At 37.6% G+C, this 26,440-nt stretch overlaps 7 protein-coding genes across 10 annotated transcripts; 4 read left to right on the top strand and 3 right to left on the bottom strand.

Moving 5' to 3' along the window:
* The first annotated feature begins 8 nt into the window (after positions 1 to 8).
* On the top strand, positions 9 to 3,013 carry Gasu_02010. Of its 2 annotated transcripts, XM_005709313.1 has the most exons (7): positions 9 to 544; positions 592 to 755; positions 811 to 1,302; positions 1,348 to 1,394; positions 1,440 to 1,573; positions 1,633 to 1,760; positions 1,809 to 3,013. In XM_005709313.1, exons 1-7 carry the CDS (start codon positions 45 to 47, stop codon positions 2,513 to 2,515), a joined length of 2,172 nt encoding a protein of 723 aa, XP_005709370.1. In that variant the 5' UTR covers positions 9 to 44; the 3' UTR covers positions 2,516 to 3,013. The 2 variants fall into 2 exon arrangements, with proteins under 2 accessions (XP_005709370.1, XP_005709369.1); XM_005709312.1 differs by having other exon boundaries at positions 811 to 1,394.
* Positions 3,014 to 3,018: 5 nt separating this feature from the next.
* Positions 3,019 to 5,038, top strand: Gasu_02000 (uncharacterized protein). Its single transcript, XM_005709311.1, has one exon. It carries the CDS (start codon positions 3,083 to 3,085, stop codon positions 4,802 to 4,804), a length of 1,722 nt encoding a protein of 573 aa, XP_005709368.1. The 5' UTR covers positions 3,019 to 3,082; the 3' UTR covers positions 4,805 to 5,038.
* A 9-nt stretch (positions 5,039 to 5,047) lies between these two features.
* Gasu_01990 (chloroplast inner membrane protein Tic11) lies at positions 5,048 to 8,698 on the bottom strand. Its single transcript, XM_005709310.1, has one exon. The coding sequence runs from the start codon at positions 8,687 to 8,689 to the stop codon at positions 5,132 to 5,134; it is 3,558 nt and encodes a 1,185-aa protein (XP_005709367.1). The 5' UTR covers positions 8,690 to 8,698; the 3' UTR covers positions 5,048 to 5,131.
* Positions 8,699 to 8,708: 10 nt separating this feature from the next.
* Positions 8,709 to 9,933, top strand: Gasu_01980 (hypothetical protein). 2 transcript variants are annotated; one of them, XM_005709309.1, is made up of 7 exons: positions 8,709 to 8,795; positions 8,853 to 8,930; positions 8,993 to 9,085; positions 9,135 to 9,239; positions 9,299 to 9,418; positions 9,481 to 9,653; positions 9,711 to 9,933. In XM_005709309.1, the coding sequence occupies exons 1-7, from the start codon at positions 8,775 to 8,777 to the stop codon at positions 9,772 to 9,774; spliced, it is 654 nt and encodes a 217-aa protein (XP_005709366.1). In that variant the 5' UTR covers positions 8,709 to 8,774; the 3' UTR covers positions 9,775 to 9,933. The 2 variants fall into 2 exon arrangements, with proteins under 2 accessions (XP_005709366.1, XP_005709365.1); XM_005709308.1 differs by having other exon boundaries at positions 9,711 to 9,803.
* Positions 9,934 to 9,937: 4 nt separating this feature from the next.
* Positions 9,938 to 13,038, bottom strand: Gasu_01970 (S-adenosylmethionine decarboxylase). 2 transcript variants are annotated; one of them, XM_005709306.1, is made up of 10 exons: positions 12,824 to 13,038; positions 12,303 to 12,781; positions 12,067 to 12,256; positions 11,730 to 12,011; positions 11,437 to 11,673; positions 11,108 to 11,382; positions 10,872 to 11,055; positions 10,596 to 10,811; positions 10,405 to 10,544; positions 9,938 to 10,354 (listed from the first exon to the last, which is right to left on the bottom strand). In XM_005709306.1, the coding sequence occupies exons 2-10, from the start codon at positions 12,683 to 12,685 to the stop codon at positions 9,967 to 9,969; spliced, it is 2,295 nt and encodes a 764-aa protein (XP_005709363.1). In that variant the 5' UTR covers positions 12,686 to 12,781; positions 12,824 to 13,038; the 3' UTR covers positions 9,938 to 9,966. The 2 variants fall into 2 exon arrangements, with proteins under 2 accessions (XP_005709363.1, XP_005709364.1); XM_005709307.1 differs by having other exon boundaries at positions 12,303 to 12,767.
* A 170-nt stretch (positions 13,039 to 13,208) lies between these two features.
* Positions 13,209 to 14,023, top strand: Gasu_01960 (oxidoreductase). The gene is made up of 3 exons (XM_005709305.1): positions 13,209 to 13,420; positions 13,476 to 13,768; positions 13,821 to 14,023. The coding sequence occupies exons 1-3, from the start codon at positions 13,258 to 13,260 to the stop codon at positions 13,893 to 13,895; spliced, it is 531 nt and encodes a 176-aa protein (XP_005709362.1). The 5' UTR covers positions 13,209 to 13,257; the 3' UTR covers positions 13,896 to 14,023.
* A 24-nt stretch (positions 14,024 to 14,047) lies between these two features.
* Positions 14,048 to 26,278, bottom strand: Gasu_01950 (uncharacterized protein). Its single transcript, XM_005709304.1, has 4 exons — positions 26,191 to 26,278; positions 17,282 to 26,139; positions 14,169 to 17,229; positions 14,048 to 14,115 (listed from the first exon to the last, which is right to left on the bottom strand). The coding sequence occupies exons 1-4, from the start codon at positions 26,246 to 26,248 to the stop codon at positions 14,102 to 14,104; spliced, it is 11,991 nt and encodes a 3,996-aa protein (XP_005709361.1). The 5' UTR covers positions 26,249 to 26,278; the 3' UTR covers positions 14,048 to 14,101.
* Between the last annotated feature and the right edge of the window lie 162 nt (positions 26,279 to 26,440).

Here is a 26,440-nt window from a genome sequence, read left to right as displayed (position 1 = left end):
TTCAAAAAGCATTTAATCTCCATAAGAATTTGGAACTCTTTCAAATGAACAACAAGTTACTACAACATATTATTATCCTTTCCTTGACTTGGAATAATATGTTTTATTATTGTTCAAGTCTTTTATCTGACTTGAACTTGTTAAGAAATAACAAAGCTTACTCTATTGTTCTGATAACAAACTGTCAAAGAGATTCCATATCTCTCACGTTGCAGTCTTTGTACAGATTACCACAAATAGAATATTTTTCTGTCTTCATAAGTATGGATTGTAACCAAACAAACAAAAATATACAAAATTGGATAGAACAAAAATACCAAAAAATAGCTCGAGGAATCTTATACTTTCCTAGACATCGATATCCGAAGGTTTCAAGAAACAATAGCTACTCTCAAATTTCTTGTCATCTTCATTTTGCAATTCAACAAGTTTTTGAAGTTCACAACTACTCTTCTCTCGTTGTTATCGAGGATGACTTGCTGTTTGCGGAGGATTTCTTGTTGTTGTTCCTGGAAACCTATCCATTACTGATGACTGACAAAAGGTTGTGATTTCACCAATTCATTCTTTAAGATGATTAACTTTTGCTAGTCTCTTATGTGTTTCAGCTTATCATGATTTGGGATTGAAGCAGTTTTCGTGGAAGCATAACAGGTTAAAGAGAGTTCAGGGTTTTACTGGTTTAGGTTGGATGCTATCTCGTGACAAGTGGCTAAAGGAGTTATCTTATATTTGGCCTCTTTATCCTTTTTCTGGTTTGGTTTTCTTTTTTAAAACTATATTTGTTTTATTATTTATACTCTAAGAAAGGCTGGGATCACTGGTTACGAATGTATCAACGAATACATCATTTGGATTGTATAGTTCCTGAAGTATCCAGAAGTATTCACCAGAAAGTGAGTGGTTCTCATTTATCTCACAAGGAATGGCAAAGAAGATTCAGTCATTTGTTATTTTATGATAATGAATCTGTTGATACCTTTGGCAATTTAGATTATTTACAAAGGGAAGTTTACGATAGGGAGATACAAATGCTACTCACTTGTGCATCAAAACTTCATTCTTTATCTTCAAATATTTTAAAACAATCTGGAGAGAATATTCAAATCATTATTCCGTGTACATTACCAAAGGGAAACCGATATTGGAGACATTGGTTTCGATTTTTAGAGATACCGCTGTCTCAGGAGATTGAGAGTTTTTATGAAGGCATTCTTCTTTTTCCAATGGGTTTTCAGACTATTCTTTTCATATGTACAAATTCTCCCTTTTATGAAACCAAAAGATTGTCGACCAACTTTGGTAAGAATTGTGATAACGAAAGATCCATTTGTAACTATGGACAAGGTTCCTATTATATCATTCGCTCTCATGAAAATGCTAGTTGTTCTGAGGTATATAGTCGTTTTCATGAAATAACTTGTAACGTGTTTTTGTAGGCCTGTGATAAAGTCTTTCTTGGTAAATATCGATGTCAGTCTGAGACATTGGCTCAAATCGATTCCTTTGCCATTATCAATACTTATTTTGATTGTTCCAAAGGATTCCAATTGGTGACTCGTTCCTGGGCTCCGTAAGTCATTTCACGATTGCTTATCTTTACTTGCGGCTCAATAGATACTTTCTATGCAGAGGTTGTTTATTTCCTGATGATAGACACCAAGCTGCTGTTGAGTGTGTTTGTGTGATGCACAATCAGTGGGCAATTGGCTATCATCCCTATAGTTGTGATCAAAAGGCACCGAGACTACGAAGACTTTGTCCGTGTCAATAAAAGTTGGAATTTATTGCAATGACGGAGAAAGAAGACTTCTTTCAAGCACTTTCAAAGGATTTGGTAGAAGACGAACGAAAATTTATGGCCAGCAGCTCAGTTGCCTTGCGACAAAAGTTGCTAGAGGAACTGTTGAGGGAAGCCCTTGAGTCAAGTGGGAAGACCTTAGAAGAACAAGAAACTCTAGTAAAGATAAAGCTGCGTGACAGAGGTTTGAAGCTTCAAGAAAATCAACAAAGGCAACAATCAAAGAGCTCCAAACGAAAGAAGCAAACACATCTAACGGCAAAAGAGTTGAGAGGAAACCACTTATTTGCTATTCCAAAAAAAGAACAGTGCTTTCAAGCGTTTATTCCTTTACACTGGTTATGGTTGGGTTATGCCAGAAAGGTGCTGAGTAACTCTGGGATACTTTCAGCACGTGAAAATTGTGATCGTTCTCAACTTCACAGTCATTCTGGTATAGAATGGTTGTATCGAATGGACTTGCATGGTGCAATTCTTACAGTGATTCGATCAAAGGCACCGCAGCAAGTTGGAAATTGGGGTATTGTTTTGCAAGAAACAAGTAATGTTTTCAAACTTATTAGGCCAGATAATACTGTAGTGGCAGTTCCTAAAGAGATATCCGATTGGGGTTGTCGTATAGACGAGTTTTGTTTTGTCTTGCACGGAAAGGCTTACAGAATGAAGTCCAGTGAGAGAAGTGTTAAAAAATTGAAAAGAAAAATATCGGATTGAGTTAGATGGATGACTGGTTTCCAACTCAAGAAGCATATTCAAGCTATGCTGGTTTTATTGAAAACATACTTAGCCGATGACTTTTTCTATTTCTTCATAAAGTTTTTAACAGAGAATTTATTTATCTATATGAAGACATCTTAGGAAGGCATATCGAATGACATACAAACCATGAAAAAGAAAGTCCAAGTCGTAACAACGCCATTTTGATTGAATGTTACGAGTAAAAGATCGATAGCGCTCCAAAAGAGCATTGATCATCTAAAATTGGATTTGTCTCGATTGTTTTGTGTGGATAGCGGCGAACGAACGTGCATTTCGGTGAGCTTAAGTTGTGTTGCTGAGGCACCACGGTTATCAACTATACTTAGTTTTTAAGAATTTTTTCCAAGTGTTCAGTTTTACAAAGTTATTTTATTGTCTACTTGTTCTTTATATCTGGTATATTTCAAGGCAGTCCAACGTCTTTGGTGTTGTCTCACCCTTTTAGATTATGTTCTAATTTGGAAACTTGAAAGGGATCCAGTACATTTTGCTAGAAGTTTTTTGGCAGTCCTTTAATTTATAATGCATAGAAGCAACGTACATAGTGTCACGACAGAGACGGTTTATGGAAGAGAGAGGAACTCTGATAACTTGAAAGATGACACTGTTAGTCAGAAAAACCAGGATTTGTTGGAATCAAAATCACGTATACTTTCAGAGGAACTTAGTTCTGAGGACAAAACCTGGAATAGCGTGAACAAGGATTCTCCAGAGCCTTTGGATGGAGTCAACTATCCCTATTCACGGTTGCCGTCGTCTTCTTTTTCTCCAGTCTCTACTCCGTACATGGCTCATCCTTCTCCTTTTATAGCTGCACCTTATTGTTATCCTATGTTTCCTGCAACTGGTGTTATTTCTCCCGGAGTTCCACTTTCCAATTATCCGTTCACATTAGAAATGGCTATTGTTCATCAGATTGAATATTATTTAGGAGAAGAAAATCTTGCAAAAGATATCTATCTGAGACAATTGATGGATCCAGAAATGTGGGTTGAGATTGAAAAACTGGTAACATTCCCAAAGCTTAGCAGATTAACTACCTCTGTACGGTTGGTTGCACGTGTTTTGAGAGAATTTTCATTTCGTATTCAAGTTCATGATGATGACGAAAGAGTAAGGCCGATGCCACCTGATAATAATGAAGACAGATGCCTTGTTATAGTTAAGAATATTTCTGGAAATGTCGCAAAAGAGGATTTTCTCAACTATATACAACAAGCAATGGGAAAGAGTACCAAGCTGAAGATTTTGTCAAGTGTGGAGGATACTTGGTTTATTTACTGTGTGAGCGAAAGTGATGCAGAGCGTCTTTGTTCATCACTAAATTCTTTATCATTTCATGGAAATATCCTCGAGGCGAGGAGAAAGATGGACGATTCTGTGAGACATACAGAAGAATTCATCTCAGATGTAAGTTATATTGGTAGACAGGCGACGTCTTCTATGACGATACCAAATTCGTGGGCTTCTCAATTGCCTTTTCAATCATCAGCTTTCTCATTTCCTTCACTTGGAGCTTCAGGCTATGTTCCTATGAATGCTGGTTTTTATGCATTTCCGTTTTCAACCTATCCTTATGTACACCCTGTAACTGTTGGTGTGACCGATACTAGCCGGAATGCAAGAGTTCGTCGTCGTGGAAATAATAGAGCATTTAAAGGAAATACAGAAAAGGATTCAACTAGAGTTAGCGACAATGAAGTAGGCTCTGAAAGGAAGGCAACGGTTACGGAATTTACAGGTCAAATGTCTTCAACAAGGATTCCAAACAGAATTCGCGCTCAAGAGAAAAACCTTAAGAACAAGACCTTCATTGAGGACCATCATATGAATGGCAATTTGTCATCTGGAAATAACAGTCAGCAAGTAACGAATCATTCAAGTCGTTCTTATGGGAACATTTCCGAGAAATATCCAAACAGTTCGAAAGGGAAGAATACAAATGAACCAAATTTGTCTCTTGCTGAATTCCCGCCGCTTCCTTCAACAGATGGTAAGAATCTTAACTCACTCTTCAAGTCAGGAAAGCCTCGCATGGACACTGTCATTGTCAATGGAACCAATCAATTCACTAGCAATGGATCAGAAACATTGAATGCTAAAGAGACAAAGGTTTTCTTAGAAAGGGACTCCAATGTTTGTTATGAAGATACGGATAAAGCTTCAGTTCCAGTGTTGTCGTTTGGAGACCTTGTGCTTTGCACGGAGAATCTTTCAGAAACCCAAACTCATGAGTCATTCTAATTTCTTGTATCCATTCTAGGCAGGATGACTGCTCGAGTACTGTTTTTGAAATATACAAAGACTAGCATGGAGTTTCAGTATAGTTGGTTGTAACTTTGATGGTTCAGCCTGATTTCTTGGCCTCTTGAGTCACGTGAATATGATTCGTATGAGTGACCATATTGGCGACACTTTGCAGTATTTGTCGCAACTATTCAAGCACACAACTGCCCAAGTAAAGACCAAATTTATTAGTTACTTGTGCATCACTTAAAATACGATGCTCAAAAGACCTGTAAGTGTTTTTGGGTCGATTGGCTCTTCTTCATCAGAGTTATCATCAGTGTGTCATGTCTTACTGAAGCCAAATAACGCCCTTAGTAATTCCATGCGTTCCTGACTACCTCCCTGTGTTTCACCTACTCGTGAAGCCTGATAGAGCAACAACAGTTCTTCTCTTTCTTTGATAGTAACAACTGAACTTGGAATCTTATCAGGCAGAAAAATACCAAATTTGATAAGGTTGTTCAATTCTTCTATCGCCTGTTCCGACTTACTTTGCCTTAAATAAGCAGCAGCTTGAATGAGATGAGAATTACAACGGTTTTGGATGCATTCCACAATTAAAGTTTTGGCATCTTCATCTGATATGGCATATTCATGTTGTAATTCCCGTATAAGACTCTGATCTTCAACAGTTATGAGTCCATTTTCAATACAAGCGTCTACTTCGAGGATAAACAAACGTTTTCTCTGGTCTTTGGTTGACAGAGTATTATCAACCAAGGAAACTTCCAAATGATGACAAACTTCTCGCAGTTCCTTCATTTGTGAGGGAGAGACTTTGGAGGCACTCAATATTGTTTGAAGCAGAGAGGAAACTTTGCTTCTTTTGGCATCCCGAATTAGGCCGCGACATAGTTCTGGAGACATGGACAAACTTTGCTGAATATTATTAAGGAAATCCAGATCTTTTTGCTCCAAGCGTCCTTCGGAAAGAGCTTGTGACAAGTACTGATTATAGATGACGGTTCCTAAATTGGAATGTACCTTGTTGACTTCTTCACTAGTCAAACCAAAAACTCCAGCAAGACGGTCCAAGTCACGGAAATACCGTTGCTTCTCTGAACGACTTTTAACTGCAAAGCACTGAATGAGATACTGTCGATACATCTCTTGAAGAACGGAAGGATCAAAAAGATCACGCAAAGTGACTGGAAATTCCAAATAGGTTCTTTTTTCAGGTTCTGATGTGACATCATCTGAGTCCTCCTTATCAACCAATATAGTCCTTTGTACTATTAACCTGTTACGAACGCAATATTCTACCAGATTACTCAACTCCATAGCAACATTACCACCAGCTTCAATTCCCAAAGAAGTTCCTGGCTTCTGTATCAAAGGATCATCTCCAATATCCCTCGTTTCATTTGCACCTCTGGGAGCTGAACGTTGTTGAAAGATTTTGATAGCTCGGTCCACATAAGCTTTCATTGGACCTTTGGTAATGTTGTATAGAATTGCATTGGCTTCACGTTCCGGAAGTCCCAATCTTTCTCCAAGACGATCCAGAGCGTCATGATACTCTGCTGGAATAATACCAGTACTTCCCATAGCCTCTTTAATGGACTGTTCAAACACAGGCCTTGCAAGTTCAACATGTATGGGAATAACTTCATCTTTTGTTATGGAAAGGAAATTTCGCAAATTGTCCAATTCGTCTGCTTCTTTTGCTGAATAAATGCGATTATTTTCCACTAGTTTTGAGAGTCGCATCTTATAACATTGCAATTTAACTTGTTTGGAGCTATCCGGCGAAAGAGAAAGCGTTTCTTCCAACTTTCTTAGCTTCTCTTTATCCTCCTGGGTATAGTTTGTTTGTGACTCAACCAAGTTTTGTAATTTCCTTTGATAAATGGGTTCAATCACATTTCGATAGGCCTCATCAGCATCCAGTTCTGACAAAGAAAGTATTCTACGAAGAATCTGTAAAGAATTCTTCTTGTTCGTTCCAAGAGGAAGCTCCTTTAGACAGTCATTTAGAAAGATGCGATAGAACAATCGACATTCATCAGTTTGATGAGCTGAAGAAATCTTAGCCATTGCTTTTTGAACCAAGTCTGATGCTGTATGAGTCGAATCACATATTTTCATCCTGTCTATTATTTCCACTGCCACTTTGTAGAATACAATCAAGACTCGTGCTTCCTGTTCTACTCCTCGAATATTCTGAACCCGCAAAAAGTTCATTGCTTTCTTGAAACAGGAAGCAGTTGCTCCAGCAATTCCATTTTGAAACCCTAGTAACAAATCCTCCTTCGAGGAAAGAAGCAGTTCTTCAGTCTTGGCTCTCAAACTTTGTATATACGGCTTCAAGTCTATTCCAATCTCAGTCGACACGAAAGCATCCTTATCCTTTGATATCCAATCAGCGACACAACTATGCAAAGTTTGTTCCAATTTTCGTTGAAAAGCAGGAATCGTTACTGCTAGAAGCAACTTTTGGGAAGTATCCATGTCAATGGAAAATACTTGACGAACCCTTTGAATTTCTTTTAGGCCTTGTTCAGGTATTCTTTCATTGTTCTGTAAAATTGATTCCAGCATGGAACGATATACCTGCATATGTATTTGGGATGAAACTTCCTTTTCAATGGACAAAGTTGAAGACGCTGTTTCCAAGATACTTGAGTCAATTTGGTAATTAATTATAACTGCTTTAGCCAAAGTCTCATAAAGCGGAATGCGTATTCTATTCAATCTTTTCTCAATCTCTTCTTCATTCAGAGAGAATTGTTTTCGAAGTCGACTCCATTCATACATATAGGCTTCTTCCGATTCATTATCATTGAAAACTCTATCAGAGATGCAAAAATACTTGTCTAGTATTGCAACTAAAGATTTGGTTTCTTCCTGATATTCTAAATCTTTCAGTTTCTCTTTCTTTTTCAATTCCTTTTTGCGCAGTATATTTCTAGGAGAGTTTCCTTTTGGTCCAATGCGCTCAATATTTGTAGATTCATCTAGATAAACTAATGTCCTTCGATACAATTCTTTTCCTACCTCTTGATGTATATCTCCTACATCTTGTCCAGTCAAATGAAATATTTGTTTCAAATGAAAAAGTTGAGCTATTTCCGTTAGTTTCAACGAAGAGTTTTGAATACATCCCATCAAATAAAATTTATAAATTTCTTTTGCATAAGGCAGAAATTCTTCTCTAGTTAGTCCATATCTTTCAAATATCTTACGAACTTCAACTTCAGTAACACTCAAGACACCTTTCTCCTTCAAGAACAGTGTAACTTGTGCTGCGCAGCCTTGTTTTGCTGACCTCGAAACCAAATAAAGTGAAATAGAAACGGATAAAGATGATAATATTCCCACTAGATTGGCATATTTCGGTATCCGTTTCATACTTAACCATCGACCCCCTAAAAAACTGGCAATGGCAATAACCGAGGCCATGAAACGTCGAGCAGTAATATCAAACGAACCGTATAGACTCTGCAAATAGCCCTCATACTTTTTGCAACTTTGATACACTTGTTCAGCAATATATTCATTGCTTTTCAGTATTTTATCGATATTAGTACCAGAAACCGCTGCATCTATTAAAACTTCTGGCCTAACATTATCATCAACTTTCAAAGAATAAGATTCTGTTGCGGCAAGTGTCGAATCTTCTTTGCCTGTAACTGCTGCTGATATATTGGTTGAAGCTAGGCAACCAATAGAAACGTGGACTCGTGCGATCCTGAAGCCAGGACGAACACAGAGCTTCCCAGAAGACGAAGAGTTCTTTACAACGACGTCAAAAAGAGCAATACGGTTCTTCAAGAAAGGATATGGCCCATTCTTTGGAAAAGGATGTAGAAAACAACAGCTGCAGCGAAAGCAATTCATATGAAACGCTGAATACAACGCCGATTCCCCTCAACAACTAAAACGATGTTTCTATCATCTTTACCATTCCAATAGTTTTCAAGACATGTTTGTGGATATATCCAGTGTAAGAGTTTCTTTTTGACACAAAGTTTGAGAACATTGAAAACTCTGTCTTTAATAGTCTTACAACACAGCTCTCTATGTCATAGCTATCGAGTGCTTTCTGTTCTTTGCCGTTATCACACAAACCAAAGTTGAGGTAAGGAAGAGCCAAGTTGCATAGTCCTCCTCCAACTTTTTTTTTTTTGAAAATGGCAAAAGGAAGCCGAAAAGTTGGACTTGGAAGCTCGAGGCTTTTCAGCATTTTTTCTTTTTCAGAGTTTGGCACTTGTTTTCTGGGCCTTTTCTAACGAGGTATTTGGATTCTCATTTCTTGTTATATTGTTACGAATGCAGTTCAAAGTTGTTTCCTGGTACATTCTCCTATTATAGCGCCATTCTATCAGCTGCTTTTGGTCTATGTTGCATTTTCAGCTTAAGTTTTACTGCAGCTTCCATTGCAGTCTTCGTAAGCTTACTGAATACTCGATATGGAAAGGAACATAACTCGAGGATATTTTATGATAGGATCGTAGAAAACGCGCTCTTTACAGGTTTATTATGATTCTCAACTTTGGAACGACTGCGGTTTGTAGTATTTTAGCGCTCAATTTTCGTCAAGTTACCTACGACCTTGCTTATGTGCCTGTATGAAGATATATTTGCTTAATTGAAATAGTTTGACACAATTATTTGTTTCTGTGTATTAGGAACCTGTTAAACAGTGTCTCATTGGTGCAGCTATGGGAAGCTTATTGGCCACTACAATTTGTTGTTTGATTCGTTGTTTTGAAGCCAACAAAGGGCGTAATGGTGCTCTCATTTCTTTACTTGGTAGTTTGTTCTTTATTGGAACTTGTATGGGTTGGCTGTATTTGAACAAGTAAGTGTTTTAATGATGGTCTTTAAAATGATGATGAAAACTTTATGCCTTGTGTAGTATTTGTGTGGAAGAAACTTTATCAAGTTTATCACCTAGGTTGGTCTTATTACTTAACAAGTAGCATCTAAAATACTACTTTTTGAAATTAGTTGTCCACTTGGCAAGAAATTCGACCACAATTTCTTTTGGGCAATGGTGTTGGTAGTTATCAATGTATTAGGTGCAGAAGGTGCTCTTCGAATTATGGCAGCAAATCATGAATACGAAGACTATGTTGACATTCCTTAAATCACTTTCCAAATAAACGTTCCTTTTATTCAAACGTAACCAAATAACGAGTATCTACTTTGCGTGAAAAATCATTAAACTCACGCAAACCCAAGGACAAAAAACTTCCTATCTTTGGAAAGAAAATATAATCGTGAATGTCTAAAACTGGCAACACTCCAGACCAAATATGATCCAAACAATCACCACTTGGACCATAAATAGAACAAAACGAAACTTCTCCACTCTTCCTTTCTATAAGAGGATATGGATATAAGTTATCCACTGACTCGGTAAGCAACTCATGAAATGCTCCAAAGACGCCTTCAGATATATAATACTTATCCACTTTCAACTCACTTGCATCCTTTTCACTGGACTCTTGTCGAGCAATAACAGAAACTGCCATCATTTGGTTATTGCAAAGTAGCAACCTAAAACAAGTCTTCAGTATAAATACACCATACGGTCACTCAATACTTACGAATCTGCATTCAAAACAAGAGATACAGAACGGAGTTTCAACAATGAAACAAGTTTCTTCGTAGGTGAATTGCAGTCAACGTCTCGTGATAAAGAAGAATCTTCCAACAATTGGAGACTGCCAGAAACCACCACAGAAACCTTTACAAAAACAGTCCTTCAAACTTTCAAAACCAAATAAAGATTTCTTACGCGGGAAAAAAGTTTCAAGATATTGCAAAGTCTTTCAATATTCTGCAATAAGAATTCCGACTCGAGTTGTGAAATGTTCACAGATACTATCTTCAAACCTAACTTCTTTGCTAATTTCAACTTATATTCCAATCTCTCAAAAGCACTCGAGGTATCAAACTCGTCCGAACCCAAACTTAACTCTACTGAAACTTCCCTCAAAATTTGGGATAATTCCTAACAATATTACAATTAAGTAACAATTCCTACAGTTTGTTCATATGGGAGTCTTCCAACCTTTGATATACATTCCTCTAATACATCTTCCGAAACAGTTACCATACCAAAGGAATAGGTCTTTAAAATACGCTGAACAGAAGACAACTTCAACATTGGCGAACAAAAAACAACATTAGATAAGGAAATATCATTCCGAATCAAATGTTCCACTTCAGACCGACTAGAAACAGTAAGTTGCACTCTAAAAGAATAATAAGATGTTGCTTAGATGCATTCAATATAAAAATGCATACCCCAATTCATACAAAAGTCTCAAGATAGCTGGGTCCGGATTGCAACGAACGGAATAACGACAACTCGAAGATACAACTTTCTGTAACTTGATAAAGTTTTGATAAATTCCACCGAGGTCAATGAATAACAACGGTCGATGACTGATTGATTTCAACTTCTTTAGTTTAGTTTCCAGCGGATGATCACTCGAAAACCATTCAGCACCAAACCGTTTAGATACTTGCAATAAAACATCCAACGGCTGCGGAACACCATTCGACGAACAGGATAGGAACTTTTGCAGGTTCATATCTTTTGGTATAAATCAATGCATAGCTTTTGTACCTACCTTGACATCTAAGTCTTGCGTACTTTCAGACTCCGGAGTGAACAGAAACTCATCTTCACATCTCATAAAACTGCAAACTTGTGCACAATACTCTCCGAAATTTTCATGCATTCGAACAAATGTAACTTCACCAAACTGTTGATAACCCAGTTCTTTGGAACATGACCATTGAAGAGGTTGCTTTACACAAGCAGCAGGAGCATCTGAATCTGCAAAGAATACAACACAATACTTTTTCTAACAATTTTTACAATAAATATAGACAATGCTTTCAATCAACATCTATTACTTACTGGTTTCAAAAGTTTCAAGGTATTCATCAATAATGAAGTAAAATCTTCTATAATAGCATTGCATTCCAGACTAGCATAGCTACAATGCGACTCTGGAGTAATATGAATCGTATAGTAAATGTCGTCGTTCACTACATTCAAAGAAAATCCACATGGATCAAAGTTGTATGCATCGTAACGAGTTATCTCTTCACAAGGTAACAAAGACTTCAAACCAGAACCCTCAAGAGTTTCTAAACCACTTTGATAATCCTTTGACTTGAAAAAGTGACTGACAGCCTCCTAATACATATTCGTTCAACCTTTAGAAAAGCAAAATATAAAAATTGCTACGTACACTATCCAAATCAAACATAATTATTTCGAATGTCTGTTCAGATGAATATTTTTCTGACTGATCAGCTACATACAAATGCCAAGCTGTTTTACCATCCATAGCACCTAAAGTGTAGCTATGTCCCCGAAAAAACTTTTCTAAAAACTGAACTTCCGAATCAAAGGAGTCATGAGGATAGGTTTGCGCAGAACTATTCATATTCAGTAAACAAGTTTACAAAGAAACTAAAAACCTACGGATATAAGAAAAACGGTCTTGAATAACGCACAAAGTCCACACAAAAGTCCAATTCTTCTGCCAATGCAAGCAAAGACGGTATCGTCCTCAGTAAAGTAGTCCTTCCACAAGTCTTCAAGATTATCTTTTCATCAAATACAAAAAGCGAGCTTTCGGAAAGTAAGTAGGCTATTAACTTGTCACTTGCTATTCTTGAAAGAATACTACACTGTGCGTATGACAAGATTTCGCTCCATCTTTCTTGAGATACTGAGAGGAACGAAGCGATCTTTGAGTTCCTACGTCTAAAATCCAATTCCAAGTTTTTTTCAGGGCCTTCGAAACCACTCCCCATATCACTAGAACTGTCCAATGACAGACCTTCTTCTCCGTGAAAAACCATCTTTCTCCCAAGAATAAGCCAGTAAAAGGAAGCAAAGAACAGCTGTTAGCTAGGGAACTTTACCAAAACTGCAAATGGAGAGCTATGTACGAGTAACTGTGAGAGATAAGTTCTCTTATTAAGAAGATGCACTCATACCTTATAGATCTATTTCCTTTCACCCAATAACACAAGTTACCAAGTGACTTGAAGCCACGAAACATCCCCCAACTTACAAAATACTTTCAAGTTAAGGCCTTCGAGAAAACTTACTCGAAGAGCTTGTCTGTTCTTTACAAGTGGTGGCCGCAGTCAAAAGCTAAAGCAAAAAAACAACGTCCACTCCAGAAGAGAAATTTCACGGCCAATGAAAAATATTTCAAGACTTGGCTTTAGATCATTCCTCATAAGCAATTTTCAGTGAATGAGTCATCTATTTGGAATGATAGGTTTTGAGAAATATTTCAACGAGATAGAAACTTGGAAATTTTTTGAAAATATTTTAGAGTAGCTTCAAACAAAAGGAAACTTGATGATATATATTGTTGGGTTTATCGAGGTTATCTCGCATTCTCCTTGGGAGATTTGCTTCAATGATCGCATTTCAAACGGAACCTTGTCTTGGTTGCTTTAGATATAGCAAGTACATACTTCATCAAAGTCAATGTAACTATTTCCATAAAAGAAAAAGTTTCAAGAGACGATTGACTCTAGTTGTTCCACTGAAAATGAAGGGAGCTTCAACAAAGAAACGAGGCAAGTTACTTTGGGACATAACAGATTTTTTTACAGAATTTCTTGTGCTAAATAGAAGAAATAACTGTTTATGAAGGTGGCCCAAGTTGGACAGAATTGGTAGTGCCTACTGTTTCTTTATTGACGGTTGTTGGTATTTTTCCTTTTCTGGCAACTGTAGCGAGACAATTTTGGGTGAGATATCAACTTACAAGCAACAGAATTGTAGTGGATAGCGGCTTTCGTGGAAAGCAGCACGTGCAAGTCAATTGGGATGAAGTAGTTTCGTTTCGCTCAGTTCGTCGATTTGGAGGTATGTCGGGTGACTTTGTGTTGCAGTTAAAGGACGGATCGAAACTTGAAGTTCGGGTAAGCAGTCCTGGTTTGAGGTATAAATGAAAGTAACTACAGCAGTCTTTAGTTTATTCCAAATTATAACAAGATTTATGAATTTCTTATCGACAAAAAACTAAAGCCTCTGAATAAACTTTCGTAAAAGAGATGCTTTCAATTCTTAAACACACTTAGTACCAAGGATACCAATTGGACTCCATTTGACAAATGTTCTTCCAATCCTCAGCATCTGCGATGAGACGTTGCGAATCTTCTACTTGTCTTCTTAATGATGGCAACGTTTCATCTTTTGTTTCACCCAGGCGACTTAGGATGCTACCGATACTTTCACGTAGCTTGGATTCCACATCAGATAATATGTCCTCATTCCACTCCATAAAATATTGAACCGTTTTGGAGGAAGTTTTCGACGGACCTGTTTGTCCAATATATTGCGAATCCATACCACGCGTTGTTATTGCAACCTGTTTCGATGCATATACCGAAATAATATCTTCACGAACAAAGTATTCAAGCAATGACTTTAACAACTTTGCACGCTCAAATATTGCCATACGTGAAAACTGAAAGCTACTAAAAAAGTAACCAATTTGACCAAAACATCGAAGCCAATTGGATATATTAGGTGTTAAGCGGAAAGGAACCGCATCTTCCGATTCTACAACTCTTCGATTCGAAAGTAATGTGCGCAAACCTGCAAAGATAACAGTTCCATTTTCATCATCTAAAAGTATACTTTGAGGTTTGCGACAACCCAAACCAAGAAAATATTGAACAAAACAGTTGACTGCATAGCTCCTACTAAATTCTTTCTGAAACTGAAATAATCTTGTTACATCCTTCATACGAGTCATGAACCATTCCTCCAATACGTTTTTAGGAATATAATTTCTAACAATCTTCTCAAAGGCCTTCAATCTACATTGAATCAAGTACTCTTTTTGCGACATCTTGCCTTTCCATTCTTCAGTTCTCGATGAAATCAGCAAGTTTCCATAATGCTCCCGAAATTCGCCTGTCACTTGATCTAGTTCTATCCCTCTAGAATGACAATAGTCGAGTATGGGTTGCATCAGAGAAACATTCATCGGTCGACCATCACAAACCAACAAACGAGAATGTGTACCCGTTGGTATGGAATGCAACGTCCGTAGCCTTAGTCTTCTTCTTCGAGAACTTGTGTGTTTTTCTAAACATAGTTGACTCATTAAAGTTAATAAATGAGCCGTCCTTTCTTCTGCACGCTGCAAAGAGGTACTCACACTTGACTCTGCGATAAAGTGGTAAGTCATTCCATTTGTTCCTAAAATCTGAATACGACGACTAAAAGAACCACCTTCATTGTTAACCATAACCTGTGGAATTAACCTATCAATATGTGGAAAACTTTCGACAGGAGGCTCTCCTATCCATCCGTGATACAAACCAAAGACTTCAATAGAGGAAGATAAAGAATGGCCAAAGGCATCTACCAAGTACCGAGAAAGTCGTTCCAAATATCGAACAGTATGTTGTCTTTCAATTCGTTGCTGTATGATTTTCTTCCAACGCTGCAGTCGAACAATAAGTTCGTCAACGTCATTAGGAAAGTCTTCTGCTGTTTGAGGTGCAACTTCTCTTTCGAAAGGTTCCTTCAAATCTGATAAATAATACGGAACACGAAATTCACCCTTTTCTGACAAACCGGTTCCAAAACAAAGCTTGGAAACTTCTTCCAAGGCTGCTCGGACAGAAGAAGAAATTTCCTTTTGGTTGCTATGTAATGATACTTGGCTACATCTTTGTAAGACTACATTCATTAAGCTGTACAATTGCTCTTCTGGTTGAGATTTCAATTTGACACTCAATTCGGAACAGAGACGTTCCAAATCCATATACAGTAAGTGGTTCTTCTCAACTATTTGAAGCATGATATGATCGGCAACCTCAAAAGGCGAAGCAAAATTAAATTGAATGATGCTCTGACTATTGTCTTCTTCTATTGTGTTATCTTCCGGTGCATTTACTCCTGAAGAACTCATACTGCCTTGGGAATCTTTACCATCCACTGAAGAGAAAGTGGATTCACTCTGATATTGTTTGGAACCTTGAGAGAATGATAAATTTGCATTACGACTAGGGCCATGATGCATTCTTTCATAGGATAACATGGCAGTTTGAGCACGAGCTGCAGCTTGTTCTGCTTGGAATCTTGCTTCTTGTAGAATACGCTCAGCTTCCGAAGGATGATAATGGGTACCCCATTGACCTGCCTTATAACGTTCTTGCAATTCTTCATATTTCTTTCTTAACATTTCCGCGTGTTTCTTCTGTTCTCTGGCATACTTTTCCGCAGCGCTATCTGGTAAGGCTTGAATCGGTCTTCTGGGATAATTCACAGCCTCCGCACTTTGCATCTTCTCTGGACGATCCACAAGCTTTCTCTCTTCCATGAAACTTCTCAATGTATAGAAGATAGCTTGTGGGTATGCTTGAGCGACTTTAACCAATGCTTTGTATAAAACTAGTCCATCTCTCCGTGTCAACATAGATATGATGTCAGCTATCCAAGGGATCCAAACCCAAGTCGGTAACACATTCAGATGTTGTTCAAATATGTTCACTATATCAGGTTGCGCAGATGACTTTGTTTCTCCTTCCTTAAGCTGACTTGTGAAATTTCCCTGTAGCAACTCATGCGATGAAACTCCTTCGGTACCTCTTAAATTTGACATTTTGGTTTCACTGACAGAAGCTGTCCCTGTATTCTCTGATCTATCTTTTGCAGCAATAGACAAAGACAACAATCTTAAGATACGTGCAATCTTCACTCGAGAACGTCTAGAACCAAACGTAATGGCTTGAAAATAACAATTCACTGCTGCAGATGCCCATGAAAAGTCTCGAGATTTCGCAAATATATCATCACAATATTCTCCCCAAGATAACCATCCAGAAGATAAGTCTCCACAGTGACTTAATGCAGCAGCAAACATTTGATTGGCATCTTCTAAATAACCCAATCTCTGATAAAACTTAGCTTTTAGAACCAACAACTGAGCTTGTTGATATTTGCCAAAGTTTTCAACGTTACAACTGTTAATTTGATTCAGACCAAACTGTAAAGAAGCAGAATTTGTCTTATCTTCAACGAAATATTCCGGTTGCAAACTCGACTTTGCTTGTTGTTTTACTTTGGTAAAATATTCATTGCTATGCATGGTCGGAAAATGATACATTTTCTGGAAACACTGCAAACAAACTTCCGTCAACCCTTGCTTGCGTGCAATCTTTGCAAACGTGTTTACACTCCAGGCACTTTCATTAACACCAAGACTCAAAAGATTAGAAGGAACCTCCAAACCACGACTCTCCTTGACTGCTTGAAAGGCATTTACCAAAACTGTATACATGTGACTTCTCCAAGTCAACAACTCGTTCCAATAGGTCAAATATTCCCATTGATTCGGCAAACGTTCTCTCCAACCGGTTAATATCTTCAAATGATATTTAAAATTTATCCAAGTTTGTCTTCAAATGATGTCTTACCTGAAAAATTTTTTCCAACCGCGACTCTTCATATACTTGGTTTCGAGCAAAGGAGTTTAACTCCAACAATATTCGACTACTCTCTTCTAATTCAACCAATAAATTGCCCTTGAAACTAAAACTATTCAAAACCTCAACATGCATAGGACGAGATATGGATTTGAAACGGGTTAAAAGATCCTGGTATCCTTGTGAAAATAAATATCCAACATTTTCCAACTTATTCTCTTGCAACTGCAAGGAAATCTGATAAAGTTTCAGCTGAAAAGTATCGTCAACAGGATATTTGTTGGAAATTTCCTTTAATGCAGCCCAATCTGGAAGTCTCCAAAGACATTCATGCAAAAGATCCGTATGTATCACACTCCTCGAAAAGTCTGTTAAAACATCCCACTGATTGAGTTGTCTGGCACTTTCTATCCATGCTTCTTCTATCGCTATAATATGACTATTAGTAAGGTTGTCGTATCCACCTTCTTGATATGCATTCATGGAATCCAAAGCTACATGTTGAGCATCGTTCCAACGCTCCAACTGCATCATCATAAATACATCTCTACTATATTCATTATCACCTTGAAACTCCTTTAATGTTTCCCAATAGGGATCCCATTCCTGCAAATCCCTATAAATGGCAGCCTTAGAATCCAATAAATACTTCCATTCATATATTGTACTTTCTTCTTGCTTATTCGAAGTATTTGGTGATATCATAGAAAGCTGTTGAATTCGTTTCTGTAATAGTTTCAAACATATTGTATGACATCGAAAGTGAATTCCTAAAAATGCCAAAATTTCCGGTGCAAAACGTGGAAAAGCATCTCCACAATATTCAGCACTTGTTAAAATGGACTGAACAACATTCGGTTCCTGAGTACGTTGAATCGAATGATATCTTTTAGCAACCAGTTTGCATGTGTATTCTTCCAAAGATATCTGTTTGTGTACATCGCTTCGCTTCCAAAAGTAAGCAAATAGTTCCTTCCAAAGAATTTCTCCTGCCCATGTACAATATTTGACGAGTTGTTGAAGAGTTCCCTTAAAACCAGTCCAATTGAGTTCTTTCATTAGTCTCCAAAGTCTCTCTACGTCATTCGCATAGGTCAAAAGATGATCCGAGTCGAGTTGCATGGAATCAGAAAATTCAGAAAGTTTCGAAATATCATCAAAAGAGTCTCGTAACTTGAAATGGATGAAATTCGCCTCAATATTTTCCAAAAGAAATTCGCTTCCTAATGACAACCAGTAATAGTCTGCAAATGATTCCCAATCTTTCTCTGAAACAATCCAGCAAAAAATTTCAAAAGGCTGGAGACCATCCAGTTTTTCCTCTCTCATACAAATGTCTACAAGTTGCCTATGTATGTCCCAGTTACGACTATGTAAACCACAGGCCAGTGTTCGTTCCAGTTTCGCAAAGTATTCTTGAAACTCATCTCTTCTTTGAGTAAAAATAGCTAATATCAACTTGTAAAAATCTTCCAAAATATCTCTGGCACATTCATTCCTTTCGAAATGATGGAGCTTCCCAATAAGCTGAACTTTTTCTTTTGTAGTTAAATATTTAGTACTAGTAGACAAATCATCTGGATTATCACAACCATATATCCATAAACAAATGCTTTCTAATACTTGCTTCAAAATAAACTCTACCGAACAGTTGTCAATAATCACCATAACAGACTGCATAAGATATCTTCGTTCCTCTCCATGCAAGAATGACAAATGAACAGAAAGAACACCAATGAGCAAACGTATCAAATGGTCTATTGTTTCATTGCTTCCATGTTCTGAATCTTTCTTATTTATCACATGGCTGGAAGCTTCCTTCAATCTTCTATCTGAAATCCAACCACTACTCCTTTCCTTAACAGCCTGAATCAATACTTTCGTCAAAGACTCAAAGACGCTACTATCTATTGTAACATTCAAAGGAATTAAATCAATTAGCAACTCGGCAACATTTCGGAGCCAAAAGACATTATCCATGGGAGACACTACGTCTTTCACTTCCGCACACAATTCATGAACCAGCTGATCCAGAAACTGCTTCCCATCCTCAGTATCTATGCCAGGAATCGACTTGAGTACCCTTCCTATCATCTTCATTACATCCCATTTACTTCCACGTGCACATGCCTTTACTAAGAATTTTATATATCTCAAACGTTCTTTAAAGAATTCCAGATCGTGATATTTGCTAGCAAGGAGAAAAAGACTCCAGGCTAAGCAATATTTCAGTTGCAAGCCACTTTCATTACAAGTTTCAGCATCAATAGCAGAACCGTTCCTGGACATACTTAGAGAAGGAGAAGAATCGGGCAATTGAGACTTGGACTCTTCTCTTCGCATCTCATTTTGAACTCCTGCAGACGTCCCTGAAGAATGCACAGAACTAGTAGCTCCATCATGCCCCATCTCTTCTGTTGCCATTTCAGCACTGCGAGAAGCAGCAAAGTTGACCAGTGATTCAAGCTGATGAACATTGAGATCAAAATGGTGCCAAACACGACATGAAAATGCAAGGATGGCATAGCACTCCACTAGCAAGTCATTGATATTTGAAAAGTTATCCGTGATCAGTAAAGTCAATCGGAAAACTATTTTTTGAGACAAGTCGATCAGGTACCTTGAGGAGTTGTTCACACTGTGAGAATCATTGCCCATTTCTGCGGGATTTTCAGTTTTAGAGTGTGCTAAAGAAGCATCCGCATTTTCAGTTTTGTCATCCATCTCTTGCTCATTATTCATTGAGGGAGTCCGATTTTTGTTGTAACTTTCTTCTTCATGTTTGCTCCAAAATTCCCATTTTAGTAACAGTCTAACCAAATCAAGAATCATCCTTCGAAATTCCAGCATGGTACTAGCACTCGACGTAAACTTTTTTAGCGCTCCTGTTAGCAGAGGAATAAAGAGTGAACGCGTGGGATAGAACAACAAGGGATATCTGCATATCATATACCAAATATGAGCCAAACGAGGACATGTAAATCCTTCATCCGATAAGATTTTTCTTGTATATCGAGCAATAGTCGGCGCCTTTCCTGAGGAAGATTCATCACTCACACGACGAGGTATTACTGGAGTAATAACAGAGAGTGCATGTCGAGTTAATACTTTCCCTTCAGAATTCCATGCTCGAAGAAGAGCTAAAAATACTTGACAAACCACCTTCTCAGGAGCCTGAAAGGCTTCGAAGAATCTCGAGATCTTCACAAACGCCCAATACTTGGAATAACTATCTTCCTTCTTTAAGTTGTCCCATCCAAACTTGATGAGTTCTTTTCGAAACTCTAGTAACTCGTTAGGAATATACATAATCAACAATGTTGATAGCCTCAACAATTCACTCGATAAACCATCATCATTCATCCTTTCATTTTGACTATCAAGTAACTGATTCACTAGAGCTTCCAATAGATGTTTCGGAATTTGTATAGAACCTGGAGAGTCACGAAAACTTCTTTCTAAGCTAGGAATCAGGTATAGTTGTAAACAAGAAGAAAGCACAAATGGTGGAGTTGAAGCATCCGATGCAACTTGTAAAAAGTAATTAAACACTTCCACTAAAGGTATCACAATATCATATTCTTCTTCACTGTTGTTCAGAAATTTTTTCACAAACGTAAAATCCATCAAATGTCTTTCCCGTCCAAACAAGGAGAAAAGCAAAAATAGGACATCCATTTGATATAGATTTCGACAATAATAAAGAATAACTACTTGAACTAGCTGTCGAGCGGCATCCAAAAATTCCAAGTCATTCAAAAACTCTTCTGAAAACAAGGACTGGACAAAAAAAACTTGCCAAAGACGATGCAATGATTTGTAGACAACAGTATTTTCTTGAAGCCAACTCGGTTGCCAAGTTGATAAAACTCGAATGACTACAATACTTACAAGTATAGAAGGCCACTCCAATCCCGAAACTCCATCTTCTACAAGAGTCTCAATATATCTCACACAACTCTCCATTAAAGCTTTGCGCATAGGCTCAGCATCTTTCGCTTCAATTAATGATAAGAAAAGATGTCGAAAACGTTCATTTGCTATCATCTTGAACAGGTAATCCAAGCTTTCTTTAGGAAATGCATTGCAAAAAGATAACGCCGGTTCACGAAATGGTGAAAAACAAACAGAACGAGTAGATTCTAAAATTTTAAGAGGAGGTATGGACATATTAACAAAGTCTTCTAGTTGTAGAAGAGACTTGAAAAAAGCATCTTGATATTCTATCACAGAGGGAGGAAGCTTTGCAAAAATACGAGCAACTCCAACAGGTAAACGCCAGTCTAAATTGACTGGTGACTCTTGATTCTGCATACAAGAATGAATAAACACCTTCAAATGTTCTAAAAGCTTTTCTATGATGGCTCGATTGAACCAACTGCTGAATAAACTTAAAACTCTTTCCAATCCCTGCAAACAACGTACACTCAATTTATGGCTATCTCCAAAAGCACTCAACAATGGCTTCAAATTGTTATGAAGGTCTTCCTTCGAAAGACAATGTTGCTCAATGAGAAGATGAAGACTATCGATACTCAAGCAGCTAATTTCTTCATTATTGCTTTCCAACGATTGAAAAAGAATCTTGTAAATCTTCTGAAGAAGTTCATTGCAAGCCTTGTTCGATGTCCATACACTCAAATACGTTGGCGGCTCTTGTAAATTCCTAAAATGCGAACCTATACAAGTAATCAATGATTTGATAAATTTGAGACAATGAATTTTTAGAGGCGCAATATAACGAATAACACCTTCATCCGTCAATCGATTATCAACCAACTTATAAAGAGCCATATCATCCGCTTCCACTAAACGGTTGTGTGTGGTGTCGTCAGCAATAATTAGAATATTCTTCAAAAGCATGTGGAAATCTGCTATTCTATGCTCCGAAGAAGTTTCTTGAGAGCTTTCCATAATTACTTTTTCAAATTCATCATCACCTTGAATTCCCAAACCAAACAAGTCTGGAGTTATAATCCCACTTTCCATTAAGAAACATGCCATAGAAATATAAGCTACTTGCTTCCCAAATGAAGAAAATCGTATAGACTTCATGAGCAATATTTTTAAACACTGATCGAACGTTACATTGAAGGCATCGAAAACAGGCACTTGTAATGCATTTGCTATCGCAGTAATCATCTTCTCTGCCCATAAACGGCATGCTTCTGAAGATGAACAAAGCTCGGAGGCAAACAAGGTATACAATTCTAGAGGAAAAGCATGCTTCTTCCAGGTTAATTGTTCTCCAGTAACTTTAGAAATAAGCAAATCTTTCAATTTTTCCAAGTCGGAAAGGAACCTATTGGGATAGTCTTCAGCATCTCTGATCATACTGAACACGCCTCTTAGAATATGTAAGAAGAACACATCGGACAAAGGATTCAGTATGATGTTCTCATCTATACTCTCAACTCCAAGCATAATTCCCTTTATCGCCATGACTTTTAAAGCTAGCCTCCTCGAATAGCAGAAGTGTACAAAAGAGTTCAAACAAAATATTAAAACAGGATGATATCTGAACAGTTCTTGCCCTAGAATATCTTTAAAAACTTGTATAAATTTACAAATTGTGGAAAGCGAAAATTCCATCATGTCGAAAGAACCATCCTCCATAAGTTGGAAGAGCGCAACCACCATACTCAATGGGACTGCATAATTATCTGTACTCTTCGTTTCTGCGTCTACAAAAATCCAATGAAACACAAAATATTCTGATAATTGATGGAAAAACTCCTGTGGTTCTCCATGAAGCAAGGAATTCAGAGTACTATTGGCTGCAATGCACGCGAGATCTCTCACAAGCTCCGTCAAAACCTTTCTTTCTTTGTCCTTAAAATAATAAAAGGAATCCCTCATACATACTTCACTCCTTTCTACTAAAACTCTTTCAAGCATCTGCCTGCCTTGCGAACTTACAACAATGTTCCTCACTCGACTTATTATTTGTTGTTTTGATGAAAAATCATTTGCAAGGAGCAATAAAGTCATGGATCTGAGTAGAAAGTATGCACTTTTTCTCATGTATAACGAGTCTCTGCTTGAAAAATCCATCTGTAAAGTCCTTGCTAAATATGAATCGTCTAAAATGTTGGAACAAAGTTCAACCAATTCACTCATATTCAATTCAAAGCCTTCCATGTTAGTTTCCGAAAGTTGCAAATAGAAAGGTTCTAGTTTTCGGTGTTGTAACGGCAACGATAGAATATCCGATCCATATTTGCGGCAGATGCCTCCTAACTTCCCTAATATCTTCAAGAAACAAGAGGCAAGTCTCTGTGAGGAGTTATAAACTCCGTTCCACAATGCTTGCATAAAAGTGGGTTGCATAGTTTCCAAAATGCTTTCCAAATATTCGGGATGTAGCATTTCTATCCAAAACTCCAAAGTTCTTAGTCCCAACAGTATAATATCAGGACTATCCGATTGCAATGCTAACATTAGGGGTCTCATGTGTAGAGTCAAGTGAGGAAGGATAGACGAAGGACGGGCAGGAATCGTCAAGCAAAGTTCTATCAACAAATTACGACAAGCATCAAAGCACCCAGTCTCGAGGAAACTGACAAGGTCTTCCAAGATGACTCGAAGCAACGGAATCATATCCTTATACAACAATTCAAACTTTCCTCCAGTTAACGATTTAAAGAAAGCTCGAAGTAAGCGGAAGTAATTGTGAGGGTTTGGACTCTTTTTAGCTCGGTTTAGACTCCCTTTCACAATCATATAAATATAAGGTCTAAGTGCTGCCTCATTGTCACTAAATAAAGTAACCGAAGCAAATAATGTCTTAAACAAACTGAGATAGATAGAGCTATTTCCATTGCTTTCAATGAAATCTTTTGAGTCGTTTGGAGATGAAGACTCTGTAGAAATAGAAACGTTTGACGGAACAGTTTCTGTCTCTAGCAGATAAAGATGTTGCGTCAAATACGAGAGAAGAATATTCACACAGAATTTTGAAAGATGTTGACTAGCAATAAGGTGTTGGAACATTTGCAATATAAATGGCTGCTCTAGAATACTGTTGCATAGTTGACTTATACAAACCGAAAATATTTCTTGAAAACTCTTTGGGTTAAGCTCAGTAAATATCTGAGAAAACTGATTCACCAGTTCTTTTTCTTCCTTCTCATCTGTCATTCGATGTCTTCGAAGACTGCCCAGACAGTTGCATCCTAAAAGGAGAAGACGAACCATAAGCAGACATTCCTCTTCTCTTAATTTTCTTGAATTAAAGTTCACCGGAACGTTTACAACTCCTCCAACGTATGACTGTCTATTTCCGATACTTCCACTATCCGTAATGTCCGATAACTGTAAGCTAGTCAATACGGTTCGTATTCCTTGCATCATAGTTTTGACTAAAAGTTTGCAATCAGCAATATCCTTTTCAATTTGGTTGCGATGTAACTCTTCCCTTTCAATAATGGCAAGATCTACTGTCCTCGGAACTTTGGAATCTTTGTCAGAGAATTCCTTCAGAAAACTAGTTGTGAGGTCTTCTTCCCATCTCTCAAGTTGTTCAAATGAAGCGACATTCAGAATCCAAGAATAAGTATCTTCCCCACACTCACTTTTGGTATCCATTTGTTGTTCTTCTGCATATTTCCAATTGTGAGCTAAAGTTGCTATGCGCTCTATCAAACTCTCAAAGCGCTCCACAAATGTAGCAATGATGCGTGCAAATAGTGCTTTCTTCGACACAATCCCTTCCGACTGATTATGAACAGTTTCCGAAAGACTAACCAGCAATTTCGCGGAAGTAAACTGAACAGGCAAACTTAGACTTGTATCTAAAATATTTTTGCAGAATATCGAGACGACTCTTTTCAAAATATCAGAAGAAAGATCTTGTCTCATCAAATGAACAAGTTCAGCGAGAAACGAATATCCTAAAGACTTTACACCTTCACTGATGGATTCGGAAGAACCAAAGAGAGTAGATTCATCGATCAAGTTTTCTAATTCCGAAGCAAAACTAGAACGTAATGAAGTTCCAAGTATATGTCTCGTTGCAACCAATAACTCTTTACGGCTCTGAACACATTCTGAAGGACAACGTCTCAACAAACGAACGATGACATTGGCAATGGACTTGTCCAAAAATTGAACATATTCATAAAAGTCTTTGATAAGAAATGAAAAAAATTGGACTATCTTCACTTGACATAGAATAAAATCCTGAAAAATTGGCTTCAAACTGGAATCCTGAGGTTCTGCTGCTTCTAACGATACAGTATCAAACATTGAAGCAACCAACGAAGGTAGAAAACTTTTGGCAACATCGGGATATAATTGTACCAAATAAAGAACAAGCAGAGGGCATTCTACTAACACCCGAAAAGATTCCGTACTTTTCACGATTCTCTGGGAGGTTGCTGAGACCTGTGAATAGGAAACTTCTATCGGAGAACGGCTAGACTGCTGGGAAGAATCTCTTAAAAAATAAGAGCTGCCCATATTGCGAACGTTCTGATACAAAAGTATCAAAAAGTCAACCAGTTCACGAACATAAGGAAACAGAGTATTGCGAAAGTGTCTATAAAGGCCGAAAATTAGCTTTATGCAAGGCGTTCCTAGGTCATCGGTGCTCTTTTGTAATAAACCTAGGCAAGTCTTCAACAAGGCTGAGGCATAAGGCTCGAGACAGGAATCTTGAGGAAGATGTGAAAGCAGGTCCAGAATTACCGTCTTGAGCTTCTTCTCCTCATAATTTTGCGTAGAATCACCTTCTAAAATGCTTTTAAAGATGGGGAAAAACACTTGTAGGAACTCTGTGTATACTTGAGGGTTTGAGAATTCTACAGAGTCTCTCAACTCTGTCAGCACTTGCAGTTTTCGCGTAGGCTCTAGAGATTGTTGTTATTCATGTCACTTATTTAACACATAAATAAACTTACCAACGTCAACGTTATTTAGAGCCTCAACCCAACTTTGGAAAGAACTTGATGCTGACATTAAAATCAGCACTTCATGGACAACTCTAATCTTCCCATTTCATTTATGAAGACCATTTGATATCAATGCTTAATGATTTCTTAAACAGTTTTCTAAAATGATAGTTTTTCAAAGCGTCAACGAAAGCAACGATGAATTAAGATATCCTTTTCAACATTGTGTCATTCGTTAAGATGAATAAACATTGCATAC

This window comes from Galdieria sulphuraria, assembly GCF_000341285.1.
Source record: "Galdieria sulphuraria unplaced genomic scaffold scaf_0, whole genome shotgun sequence".
NCBI classification, from domain to species: Eukaryota; Rhodophyta; class Bangiophyceae; order Galdieriales; family Galdieriaceae; genus Galdieria; species Galdieria sulphuraria.
Note: the sequence above shows the minus strand (reverse complement) of the source record. Positions and strands in the feature narration are given on the sequence as shown.

What these genes read in the sequence shown, in the direction of transcription:
- Gasu_01970 (XM_005709306.1), bottom strand. Translation starts at nt 12,685, where the DNA reads ATGGTTTTTCACGGAGAAGAAGGTCTGTCATTGGACAGTTCTAGTGAT. An exon ending in AGACCGTTTTTCTTATATCC is followed by an intron (nt 12,257 to 12,302) that starts GTAGGTTTTTAG and finishes GAATATGAATAG; the next exon opens with TTCTGCGCAAACCTATCCTC. An exon ending in TCTTGAAACTTTTTTCCCGC is followed by an intron (nt 10,545 to 10,595) that starts GTAAGAAATCTT and finishes GTTTTTGTAAAG; the next exon opens with GTTTCTGTGGTGGTTTCTGG.
- Gasu_01960 (XM_005709305.1), top strand. Translation starts at nt 13,258, where the DNA reads ATGATCGCATTTCAAACGGAACCTTGTCTTGGTTGCTTTAGATATAGC. An exon ending in AGCTTCAACAAAGAAACGAG is followed by an intron (nt 13,421 to 13,475) that starts GCAAGTTACTTT and finishes TGTGCTAAATAG; the next exon opens with AAGAAATAACTGTTTATGAA. An exon ending in GATCGAAACTTGAAGTTCGG is followed by an intron (nt 13,769 to 13,820) that starts GTAAGCAGTCCT and finishes AGCAGTCTTTAG; the next exon opens with TTTATTCCAAATTATAACAA.
- Gasu_02010 (XM_005709312.1), top strand. Translation starts at nt 45, where the DNA reads ATGAACAACAAGTTACTACAACATATTATTATCCTTTCCTTGACTTGG. An exon ending in GCCTCTTTATCCTTTTTCTG is followed by an intron (nt 756 to 810) that starts GTTTGGTTTTCT and finishes ACTCTAAGAAAG; the next exon opens with GCTGGGATCACTGGTTACGA. An exon ending in AAAATGCTAGTTGTTCTGAG is followed by an intron (nt 1,395 to 1,439) that starts GTATATAGTCGT and finishes GTGTTTTTGTAG; the next exon opens with GCCTGTGATAAAGTCTTTCT.
- Gasu_01990 (XM_005709310.1), bottom strand. Translation starts at nt 8,689, where the DNA reads ATGAATTGCTTTCGCTGCAGCTGTTGTTTTCTACATCCTTTTCCAAAG.
- Gasu_02000 (XM_005709311.1), top strand. Translation starts at nt 3,083, where the DNA reads ATGCATAGAAGCAACGTACATAGTGTCACGACAGAGACGGTTTATGGA.
- Gasu_01980 (XM_005709309.1), top strand. Translation starts at nt 8,775, where the DNA reads ATGTTTGTGGATATATCCAGT. An exon ending in TGTTTGTGGATATATCCAGT is followed by an intron (nt 8,796 to 8,852) that starts GTAAGAGTTTCT and finishes TGTCTTTAATAG; the next exon opens with TCTTACAACACAGCTCTCTA. An exon ending in TCTGGGCCTTTTCTAACGAG is followed by an intron (nt 9,086 to 9,134) that starts GTATTTGGATTC and finishes TGCAGTTCAAAG; the next exon opens with TTGTTTCCTGGTACATTCTC.
- Gasu_01950 (XM_005709304.1), bottom strand. Translation starts at nt 26,248, where the DNA reads ATGTCAGCATCAAGTTCTTTCCAAAGTTGGGTTGAGGCTCTAAATAAC. An exon ending in TCTAAATAACGTTGACGTTG is followed by an intron (nt 26,140 to 26,190) that starts GTAAGTTTATTT and finishes AACAATCTCTAG; the next exon opens with AGCCTACGCGAAAACTGCAA. An exon ending in GGTTGGAAAAAATTTTTCAG is followed by an intron (nt 17,230 to 17,281) that starts GTAAGACATCAT and finishes TATCATTTGAAG; the next exon opens with ATATTAACCGGTTGGAGAGA.